The sequence below is a fragment of the Tripterygium wilfordii genome, chromosome 3 (genome assembly GCF_013401445.1).
Source record: "Tripterygium wilfordii isolate XIE 37 chromosome 3, ASM1340144v1, whole genome shotgun sequence".
Classification (NCBI taxonomy): domain Eukaryota; kingdom Viridiplantae; phylum Streptophyta; class Magnoliopsida; order Celastrales; family Celastraceae; genus Tripterygium; species Tripterygium wilfordii.
In genome coordinates, this window is record NC_052234.1 from 10,717,162 (window position 1) to 10,729,103 (window position 11,942).

The 11,942-nt window shown below is 37.9% G+C and overlaps 2 protein-coding genes across 2 annotated transcripts; one reads left to right on the forward strand and one right to left on the reverse strand.

The window, feature by feature from the left end:
* Positions 1–341: 341 nt before the first annotated feature.
* On the forward strand, positions 342–5,629 carry LOC119991886 (polyadenylate-binding protein 7). Its single transcript, XM_038838403.1, has 10 exons — positions 342–773; positions 1,726–1,844; positions 1,951–2,144; positions 2,257–2,516; positions 2,607–2,713; positions 2,784–2,973; positions 3,536–3,825; positions 3,958–4,110; positions 4,690–4,881; positions 5,188–5,629. The coding sequence occupies exons 1-10, from the start codon at positions 575–577 to the stop codon at positions 5,383–5,385; spliced, it is 1,902 nt and encodes a 633-aa protein (XP_038694331.1). The 5' UTR covers positions 342–574; the 3' UTR covers positions 5,386–5,629.
* Positions 5,630–7,265: 1,636 nt separating this feature from the next.
* LOC119989654 (wall-associated receptor kinase-like 20) lies at positions 7,266–10,675 on the reverse strand. The gene is made up of 2 exons (XM_038835316.1): positions 7,722–10,675; positions 7,266–7,635 (listed from the first exon to the last, which is right to left on the reverse strand). The coding sequence occupies exon 1, from the start codon at positions 9,615–9,617 to the stop codon at positions 7,728–7,730; it is 1,890 nt and encodes a 629-aa protein (XP_038691244.1). The 5' UTR covers positions 9,618–10,675; the 3' UTR covers positions 7,266–7,635; positions 7,722–7,727.
* Positions 10,676–11,942: the final 1,267 nt, after the last annotated feature.

Below are 11,942 nucleotides of genomic sequence, written 5' to 3' on the forward strand. Positions count from 1 at the left end.
CAGTAAAACAAATAGAAATTAAAATATGCAATCTCAATCTCTGACTTAATCATGTCCAAGTCTTATTTCTTAGAGTAGCGAGTGCATCCAAAATATGATTAAAAATATTTCAATCTTATTAAAAAAACTCAAAATGGACATATAATAAATTCATAATTTATAAATAATATACAACTGACAGTAATAAAAATAAAATACCTAAATTTGACGTAAAAATTGTTTGACGTAATCCACCGGAAGATGCTCATAACGCGCCTGAAGCGCGTTTTACACTGGCTATTCCCTTCCGGATGCCTTATAGCGAAAGGCCTAAACCTCCTAGCGTCCATGCAAAATCCACACACCGCTTGTCTCTCTCCCTCTCCGAAAAGGAAATCTTGGTTTCTCTTTTTTTCTTTCTTTCATCTCTCATTAATCGCTCTTTACTAACCAAAACAAAACCGAAACGGAAACATCACTCTCTCTAATATTCGTCGAAACTGCTAAACGATAAACGACGCAACCGCTGTCATTGCCCTTTCTTCTGAGTTTCTTCTGTGTTTCCTTCTTGAGTTTTCAATCGAAAACGATTCCAATGGCGATTCCATCGGCGGTTGTGGGGCAATCGACGGCGTCGATTTACGTCGGAGACCTTCACCCCGACGTCACCGATGGCCAGCTCGCCGATATTTTCGCCGAGTTTAAGAGCATCACTTCCGTGCGCCTCTGTCGCGACTCCACCACCGGTCGCTCCCTCTGTTACGGTTACGTCAACTTCGTGTCTCAGCAGGACGGTATAATCTAATATAACGCAATGCCTCTCCTCGTTCGACTTGACGCTTATGGATTTCTTTTGATATTTGACTATTTATATATCGTAGTGAACCTACTGGAGTCGTTTGATTTTCTTTTCCCTAATTGTTTGAGGCTCTGTTTGGCTCCTGCAAAATGTAGGGGATCGATCGAAAACAATTAGGGGAGTTTTGGATTATGACTTATTTTCTTGATAGGAATTGTTGAAGATTGTGCGTTATATTTTGATTTTTGATTATTTTGGTAATTACGGTTTTCTGTTCCTTTGATACCGTGATAGGAATGTCATTGCTAGAGAATTTTCATGATAGAGATTACTCTGTGTTTGCTAACTTGATTGATTGTTTGATCATGTTTTGGCTGTCGTGAAATAGTAGAAGAAAAGGACAAGAAAGTGAGGTGTTTGTGGTTTTGACTAAGTTATTTTTCTTCCTCGGTTGAAATTCGGTTCTTGGAAATGTGAATAAAGAGAATATAGAGTTCTAAATCGACATATATTTTCCAGACTCTAGGGATCTGTTTGACTTATGAGGGTTTTTCCAAAAAAATTTCAAAGCCAAAATTTATATCCTGATAAATCCTTGGTCCTTACACTATGCTGTCCCATGGTTTAAGTTTTGCAATGCCTAAAATGCATAGTGATGAAAGAATTTTTTACCTTGCATACCATTGTTATTCATTTAAAGAATAAGTTATCAATTGTCATCTTTAGTTGCAAAATAAAATATAAAAGCAGTATATTATCTATATGTAAAATGTCTTCCAGTGATGAAACCTTTATTGGAATTTGATGGCAGGATGGAAAAGGATTTGGTCTGTAATGTTTTTCTGTCTCTCTTTTCTTCTTCTTCTTCTTGTTTTTTTTTTTTTTTGTTGTTTGAGGCTTCATATGATGTCACTTTATTTGATCTCCCTGTTTTATGATTGGAGCAGCTGTTCATGCAATCGAGACAAAAAACCATATGGTGCTGAATGGGAAAGCAATAAGAGTTATGTGGTCTCAGCGTGATCCTGACACAAGAAAAATGGGAGTCGGGAATGTTTATGTTAAGGTATTTCCTATTATTTTAAACCAAGAAAACATCAACCAAACAATGGCTTTCAGGATCATTTTATCATATCTTCTGATTCTATTGTGTATTTTGGATATTCATGCAGAACTTGGTCGACTCGATTGACAATGCTGGGTTACAAGATCTGTTTAGGAAATTTGGGAATATACTCTCATGCAAAGTAGCTATTTCAGTGGAGGGAAAGAGTAAAGGGTATGGTTTTGTTCAATTTGAGACTGAAGAATCTGCAAACGCTGCTATTGAGAAGCTGAATGGCTTCACTGCTGGTGGAAAGCAAATGTAAGTTGGTTCTTGTTTTTTCTTTTTTGGTGAAATAAGTGGAGTTATTTATTGATTTTTTTCATCCAATAGGACTTTCGATTATTATTATCATAAACAAATTATGGTGCAGATTTGTTGGGAAGTTTATAAGAAAGAGTGATCGGATTTTGACTGGTCTTGATGCCAAATATACGAATTTGTATGTGAAGAACTTGGATTCAGATGTGACAGAAGAGCTTCTGCAAAACAAGTTTTCAAAGTTCGGAAAAATTGTGAGCCTGGCGATTGCAAAGGACGATAGTGGTGCCTCCAAAGGTTTTGGCTTTGTTAATTTTGAAAACCCAGATGATGCCAGACGAGCACTGGGAGCAATGAACGGATTGGACCTTGGTACCGTTTTGTGTTTCTTGATTACCTCAGTTGATAGGGCACATCAATGACCCAGTTTTAAACTGTTCTGTTTTACCTTGTGTTGGGTAGGCTCAAGGATTTTGTACGTGGCAAGGGCACAGAAGAAAGCAGAGCGCGAGCAAATTTTACGTCATCAATATGAGGAGAAACGTAAAGAGAAAATGTTAAAATACCAGGTAGTTCAACACACATTTCCTCTTAATCCAAATATACTGCTGTGCTTCATATAATTTGTTTAAATTGTAGGGTTCAAATGTGTATGTGAAGAACATTGATGATGACGTCACTGAAGAAGAGCTGAGAGAACACTTCAGTCAATGTGGTGCAATTACTTCAGTGAAACTTATGCGAGATGAGAAAGGAATAAGTAGGGGGTTTGGTTTTGTGTGTTTCTCCAGCCCGGAGGAGGCAGCTAAAGCTGTGAATACTTTTCATGGTAATTTATTTGACATTGATGAAAGTCTTAGGATTTGATTGTGGTAACATCTGTAGTTGTACGCTTGCAAATAGGTTGACCTAGAATGCGTTACAGGGGAAAAAATGAGCACAACTGCTAGTTTTTTTTTTGTCTTTAGATTCCATTTTTTCCTGTAAACATTTGTCATGATCAATTAACTTTAGCTTGATTTGGCCAATGAAAGAACTTCTTAGTTTTTCCTCCTTGGCTTTCAGCAACCAAGCCATTGAAGCGACACGTATCGTATTGCCCCAAGAGATTTTTCTTCTCCTCTTGGTGGCTTAACTGAATCACAAATACGCTCTTGGTGTATGTACCAGACACTGGGAAGGCCAGCATTCAAGGAATGCTCTTAGGCATTAGAATGTTAGTGCATCTTAGAAATATTTTTTTGAATACTATAAGAAGCATCAAGGTCTTGATTACACTTTGTTTTCACTTTGGAGGCTTGATTGCTTATTGATATTTGCTATTTGTCTCTATGCTCATTATTCGTGCTTTTCTGTGGCTGCTAATCCTCTCTTCATTCGACGTTTTTTAGGATATATGTTCCATAGGAAACCATTATATGTGGCTATTGCACAAAGGAAAGAGGAGAGACAAGCTCAACTACAGCTTCATTTTGCACAACGTATGGCTAGTCTAGCCGGTCCTTCTGCTACTGTCATCCCTGGTGCCTATCCTCCTTTTTATTATACAGCTCCTGGTGTTGTTTCACAAGTTCCTGGTCCTGGGTTGATGTACCAGCCTTTAGGGATGAGGCCTGGGTGGAGGAGTAATGGCTTTGCACCTCCAACAAGACCGGGATTTCAGCCGTCATCATTTCCAGCTGTAAGTATTTGACTGAGAATTCTATTTTGTACGGAAACCCTATTAAGCAATCTAAACGTGTCATTCGATTATAGTTTGCGTTTATGGATTGAAAATGGCTTAGCTTAGTGGACTTGTTGGAAACTCCTGTAGGTTCTTAATGGTCCCAGACATCAGAGGCAAAACAGGGGTAGGGTTAATGGGCAATCACATATACAAGTTGGTGCTCACTCTGTTGCATATATGCCACATCTGCAACAGCCCACTCAATCAGTGACTTCTTCAAAAGACTTGAACAATCAGCAGGTTCGTTTCCTTTTTTAAGGGTGAATTTCCTATCATTCATCTATCGAATGCAGAAGTTTATGGTTGATATCTTTTCCTGTACTTGATTTATCAAATCAGGTTCTTCCTGTGTTTTCTTTTAAACCAAATCTCTCTATTCTGTGTGCTTTCTAATCACCAAACAAGATGATTTTGGATAAAATGTTTTTGGTGTTGTGATGTTCTGGATAACAGGGAAAGTTTTTAGGTGTTATTTAGATGAAAAAACATTCAAGTTACTTTTTTTCCCTTAAGAGGTAAGCTTGCATAAACAGAAAATAGGCACAGAGATTGTCTAATAAGATCATTACAAGGACATTGTAATGGACCATCTTCTACCGTGTGGAAAGTGTCAGTTAAGAAATATTGTTCAGTAATGGGCTAGCATTTTATGCCAGTTTACAACTATTCTACAAGGTGTCCACATCTAAGTAGCACATTTTTGCTGCTTCTCTTTTTCTTTTGATTAGTAAGCAGAGGTACTTTTATACCATCATCCATCGGAACATGTCTTATTTTAAGTATGTGATCCATTTGAGCCATGAACTGCTGTGTGGATAGGTAAAGTATGTACCAAATGGTCGTTCTCGTGAAGTGAATATTGGATCTGCCATCCTGCCTGCTGCTCCCCATTCAGCTGGAACTGCATCTCAAGAATTAGAAAGTCTGAGCAGCATGCTTGCAGCTGCTTCTCCTGATCAGCAGAAGCAGATACTTGGCGAACGTCTTTACCCACTTGTCCAGAAGCACAAGGTAATTCTTTTTTATTATATGTGAATGTATTTGTGAGCTTTATAATAATTGTTATTATTTTACGTATCTTGATCATGCATTTTCTGAAGAGTTCATAAGAATTTCTAGGGAGGTTGAAACTTGAAATAAGAGACCAAGTTTTAATTTGTTAATTTATGATTTAGACCAGGTTGTCTCTAGGAATGAAACATAGCTTTTTTGTTGGGTGTGCATTATTTGAATTGGTAGAGGAAAATCCCAGAAAGATGCTGTCAAGAGAATTATTAACATGATCCAGAACTAACACTGTTCTCTTTATACCTGCAGCCTGATCTAGTTGCAAAAATTACGGGAATGCTTTTGGAGATGGACAATTCAGAATTGCTTTTGTTATTGGAGTCCCCCGAGTCTTTGGCAGCCAAAGTGGAGGAAGCAGTGCAGGTGCTCAAGCTCTCAAAGACAAAATCATCCGGCCAAGACTCCCTTCACCCGAGTTACCTATCTGCTGAGGTTGCTGTTAACTGAATCTTACCGTTGTTTCAAAGTAATACTTTTTGGAGGCTAGGGAATGTGGTTTGCAGCTTGAGGCTAGGATAGCAAAATTTTTGTACTTAATAAGTGGTGGAAACCATCTTCTTCTTCTTTTCAGGCTTTAAAATGCTTTTTTACGGTATTTGCACTACAGGATATTTTTCCTCATCTCGAGACATTTTATCCTTTGATCAGACTAGAAATTATGAATCTGTTGAAGAGGTTGAAAACTTTCTTCTATGTGGTAAAGATTCCGTTATTAGGTTTATTGCGCGTGTTGGTTTAACATATCGGAAATTTAGGATTGAGCCATGGTAGTGGAGCATGCAACTCATGGCCTGGATGCTACTATGGACTGGTACTTGAGCCAGCCAATACATGTGGAGAGTGTAGATTTACATTTGAGAAACAAAAACAATTCATTTCCCCATCTGGACATGTTGAGACAGGCACAAGTAGATATCTGTGAATACAATCTTGAAACTTGTAAGGGTCGGTCATATTGGTAATAAAAATTAAACTATGTTATTTTGATATTTAGAACTTCCAAAAATGCTAGTACGGTAAAAAAACTCACCAACTCTGTGTGCGGGGGAGCTGTAACCTTTGTGCGATTTCCGGCGAATGCATCGGTGGTAGATGGTGGTGGAGGGCTGGGATAAGTTCATGCTGGCTGGCGGTTCCTTGGGGAGCAACGACGAATATCAGATTTTGTCCGTGAGCTGTCGTGGCGGAAGAGACGAAGGAGAAGAGAATTTAGGGTTTTATTTTATATTTTTTCATTTATTTTAGGTTTTCAAATATTAGAATTTGACCCCGCTAGTTCTCTCCGTTCCCTGTTTTACCTCTATAGTTTTATTTCATTTCAATTACATCTCTATTTTCTGATTTTGAATTTCTCCCAATTTTTAAGATTATAGTATCTGCATCAAATTCCCTAAATAGATTATCTAAACTATAAATAAAATGTCGATATTCTCTATTTTATAAATCATTTATCTAAAATACAAATAACATTGCATCAGATTACTTATCATATTCTCTACTTCATTAAAATAATAAACTTTTTCTCTTTTTATTTTACTATGAGAGATTATTATTTTATTTGTAGATAATTGAATAGTGGTTATCTAAATATAAAGAATCACTATAAAAATTACTTAAAATATGTAATTTGATATAGACATGTTTTTTTACTAGTTCTCTAATTTATTCTAAAATAGAGTAATTTGATGTGGATGCTCGACCCCTAAGATATTGTTTTGAATGCTTAATATTCCAATCACTCGTAATTGTATTGCAGGGCATTTCGGATTGTAAACAAAGAAAGGGAGAAATTCCAACGGTATCGCTACCGCAGTATTTTTATGTTTCTTGGCTCTGTCTGTTTGACTGGAAATTTATCTTACATTATTGTAGTAGTGGTGGAGAATATTCGCATCCACTGCACTGATTTTACGCAAATTGCCTCAATTTTTTGTTGCATCCTAAGGTGCCGTCCAGAACTTCAGATATGTATCCGTCGTGCACCAGGCCTTAGCTTTTGTGAATTGTGGGTTCTCATCAATAATTCTACGTTGACTGAAGCCATTGCAACACCCACCTTGTTGCACTAACTTCTCCAACTTTTTTTCATCTAGAAATTGTCATGGGTCAACTGACACATTCCATTGTTCAATAAGTTACTAATTTTTTTTTGCAAAAAATTCTTTAGGTGTCGATATTGTGTTGGACGCCCTTAAAAGAATCATAATGTAGCACGCTTGTTGCCTCCATTGTTTACCATAATTATTACACTTCCCCACTAACAAACCATTCTGGGGAAAAAGACCATATAAATTTACTTAATGAACAAGGTCGTCTATGCCATTGAATCCATACACACACATACAGCAATTGAAACTTTAAATAATAAACTATTTTTTCCCTTACATGAGGAGTCCAAACTACAATCCTTATCCAAGTGCTTTCCCCATTAGAAAAAGCTTGTATGCTTTAGTACAACAAGAAGTAATTCGTTTACCAAATCCTAATAGGTTCCAGTGACCCCCTACTGGAAAGTCTTCAATATTCTGATGCTTCCATATTTTTTCATAAAATAAGAATCCGATCCTAACCCTTTATTAGTATTTTTCCAGAGTCTTTCCGCCCACTCTAGTTGATTCATGGAATCACTTTAGCTTCTGTGGGGGCAACATAATATCAGCATCATCAACACCAATATCCCATATCCGCACCTAATCTCTTAGCAACATGAATACATGATACATGAATATTCAATAATTCTAAATAGTGCCACACTCTTATTCTTATATAGTTTCTATACTAACCTCATTTCAAACCTCTTCTTGATCGACGGTTTGAATTATGTGCTGCAGCTCTTGAACAACATCTTTCATGCAAGGCCTATCCGTCTTCCTCTCCTGCAGGCAGGCAAGAGCAAGTTCTGAGAAAAGTCTTACACTTATTTCAAGATTACCTGACGGTTCCTTTCCCAACAGCCGGTCATCCACCACGTCCATGAGTGCACCGCCAGTGGCCCGTTCACTGACGAAAATGACAAGGTTGACATCATTTTCGTTCCGTGAGAAGTCAATCGCCTTTTGGGAAGTTAGCAGCTCAAGCAGTACAACCCCATAACTATAGACATCACTTTTATCAGTTAATTGGTAGTTGCGATAATATTCAGGATCCAAGTACCCTAATGTCCCTTGAGCACAGGTTGACACATGACTCAGTCCAGGGCAAGCCAACCTTGAAAGCCCGAAGTCTGCAACTTTAGCATTGAAGTCATCATCCAACAGTATATTAGATGACTTGACATCTCTATGATAGATTGGAGTGTATGCCGCAGAGTGAAGATAGGTCAATGCTTCGGCAGTTTGTAAAGCAATTCTCAGCCTTTTCTTCCAGTCAAGAAATGTAGAGTACTTACCATGTAAATGGTCATGAAGTGTTCCATTTGAAATGTATTCATAGATCATCAAAGGCTGCTCAGCTTCCACACAACATCCTAAGAGTCTTACCAAGTTCTTGTGATTGACTTGAGAGAGTATCCCAACTTCATTGAGTACTTGCTGGGTGCTTTTGATGTTACCAACTCTAGCTGACTTAACAGCTACCAGAGTTCCATCTTGAAGCACTCCTTTGTAGACTTCCCCAAAGCCACCACTTCCCAAAACCCGGTCTTCAGAGAAATTGTTTGTTGCTTTCTTTACCTCTTTCAGGTGAAACATCCTTGCAGTTTTCCCACCGTTGTTTGATTTCAACAAATCTTCTCTTGCCTTGGCAAGCTTTGCCTGATTGGAACGTTTATATGCTCTCCTTACTGTTATTGCACCCAATACTATTGCCACAGAGAAGAAAGAGAATACTCCGATTGAGACCTTCAATCTGAGGCCAGCTCTAGTGCTAGACTTTTTCCTCATGCAACTTAATAGAATATGGTCCCAGTGGTAGCCTCTATTGCAAACACAGCGAGAGCGCCCTTTTGCACCAGCTGGTACACACTTGGAAGCCCCAGAGCAATCAAGCTGGTTTTTACAAACTGGTTCAAGTGGCACTGCCCATTGGATTTCCAAACCCTCTTCCCATTGATTCGCTGGCTTATCAGTATCCAGATGAAGGATGCTTCTGAATGCTCTACAGCCTGAACTGTGAAGACGTATCTTGTAAGCTGAAGGCATTCCACCTGCAACAAAGGTGCAGCAAGGGCGAAGACTACTAGCACACTCAAGAGCTCGTTTGTCATCAACATGCCCAGAGCTCTCCAAGTATAGGTGACAAAGACTAGAATCCGTACAGTTCAGAGGAGAGACCAAAAGGCGTGGTGAACAATTAAAGAGGAAGATTGTGTTCGATGAGGTGACATTGAAGGGGAGTGTCCGATTCAACCAGAGGCCCTCACTCACAGGCATGTCTTGAGTAATGCATGCACCAGGTAGCCATGGTGATGTTTGCACTACCATGTGTTGAGATGAAGCCATGATTTGAAGAACAAGGTAAGAACTTCCATTCAGAGCATCAAAGTAAAGTTTATGAGAATGAGAATCGCAACGGAGGGAATAGTCTGGATCACCACAGTTGGGGTTTGTGCTCAGAGGATATGGAACTTCGATTGAGCCACAATTTGGACAAGTTTTCAGGGAAGAACAATGGTAACAGAGAAGGAAAAGATACCAAGGACAAACAAAAGGTAGTTGTAGATTTCTCTTACCTAAGATCATCTTGCATATGAATACGGAAAGAGCCTAAGGATTATGGTACATGGAGGAAGAAAGATGGGGAAATAAAAATCTGTCGAAAGAGAATAAAGGTGAAGAAATGATAACTTGAAAAGTGGGTATAAGAATCTACTTGAAGAAAAAACTCTTTGCCATTTATAGGACCAAGGGATTCCTGCTGTATGGCAACCATAGAATTTCTTGCTGTGATCTTTAAAGGAAAGCTTTGATATTCAAACTACATGAGTATCTACTGAATTAATAAGGGTTCTTAAGCATGATTGCCTTGCACTACTACTAATGTCAACTTTCTGTTCTCTCATTAACGTACACGTGGATTATGCACAGACATTATTATAACCATCAAACGGCAAGCTTAAACATGATATTCATAAAATGATTAAAAAAACACATCCAAATCCATCAGTATGATACAACAGAGGATACATAAATAACCATTTTATTGACATAAAAACTAAGTACCACAAAGGAAGATAGATAGTATCTTACTAAACATGATCGCTACTTTTTTCCCAATTACTGATCACGCTAAACAAAGAACAAGAAAAAACAGAGAGCAAAAAAAATTACCAAGCAGGATGCATCATGGTCAAAAATGTTTCCAGCGTAAACACGTAATATTGATGTTCCAAAAATATGAAGCAGTCCGTTAAGAAAGGAAGAGAACTTACATCTTGAGCAAATTTTATTTCTGAAGGCAATGAACACAGCTATATCAAAGTATTTTTTATCAAATTTGTGCTTCATTTCCTTAAGATGAATGGTACGACAGTCTGGTCCATGGCAAAAGGCAAATAGTAACGACTCATCAGTTTTACCCTGTGGTCCATCCACAGTTCCACACCTATAAACCAGATTATGAACAGAAGTAAAATATGATCAAATTAGACTTCAACAATTTTTACAGGAGACCTGCAAAGGAAAATTAAAGAATATATAAAAGGTTACTTAATTTTAATTTTTGGGAGTAAAAGAAAATAATTTGATCACATCATGTATCATCAAAGTAGGATAAGCATATGTAAATAATTTGATGGAAAAATGGCCAAGAATCTCTATTCAAGACAGCATCAGGACTCTAGAGAGCATTTTCAATTTCTTTATCAAGTTTTTTAAAGGTGACTAGATTCTCTTTCGTTCATTGAAAGATCTTTTGAGATGATGCATATCTTATTGTAATCTAGTTTCTATCAATATTTTGCAAGATGTTGAACCTCACATATCTCTTTCACTTTAAAAGTTGTCAATGAAGCACCCCTACTATTTGAAAATTAAGAAAGAAAAATATAACTTCTGTGAACACCGGACAGAGTAGAGCTGGTCGCAATAGATAATTGTGAGACCAGCTCCTTCGATAGATTTGGTCCGCCCAAATGCACAGATGGGCTGAAATCCAGCAAGTACTCCATGCCAGATAAAGTTTAGGCCGCCAAACAGACTGAGTACCAAGATGTGGAGGAATAAGTTGGAGTTTGTATGGCTAAATAATTACACTGGAAGTAGAGTGGTAAAGCACACAAGTGCTGTCTTTCAGACATCTTGGTTAAAAAGTTAGATCCCATGCCCAGGGCACGAACAACTACATCCAACTTCGCAAACCAAAATCTTCAATGAACTTCTATCAACTCAGTCATACACACAGGGTTCAGACCCACAACTAGACAGGTGCTATATAATAAAACAGTGTTTTTTTTATTCGTAACTTCTATAGAAAATGCATAGGTTCTTCTGGTCAGTACATTAGTGCTGTAATAAAAAAGCCATCACCATGTAATAATGTCCATAAATCATAGAGCTTATCACACATTGCTCACGAAAACAAAAGCTACCTTATTGCCTTAAAATGCCCCATTCATACATAGTAAGCGAATTCAAGTCAAAGAGAATCAACCATTCTAGCAGTGGCATATTTGATAAGAACCGCATAACCACTTAATTCTTTTTAGAAGAAGAAGAGGAACTCTCAGCTATTCTACCGCTGCTAACAGCCTTGGCAACATCATATACGTACATGCGAGCAACTGACTCACATTGAATAGGTCGAAAAAAAAAGGAAAAAATAATTGCATACTCATAAGGAAACTAGTGAATACTGTACCGAAAGAGAGAGTAAATTTCAAACCCTAATTATAGAAAAACCTGCTGTAAGGAGACAACCAATCAATGCTCTCCTTCCCTCACTCTGTACAGTAAGAGTTTGTGTCCTTGCCACATCCCCTGAGGAAGACAGCGAGCAGAGACATGGCCTCGCACATGAATTCCTGTTAGAGTGTCTTCTCTCTGTGAATCCATAAAATTGTTTCCGTT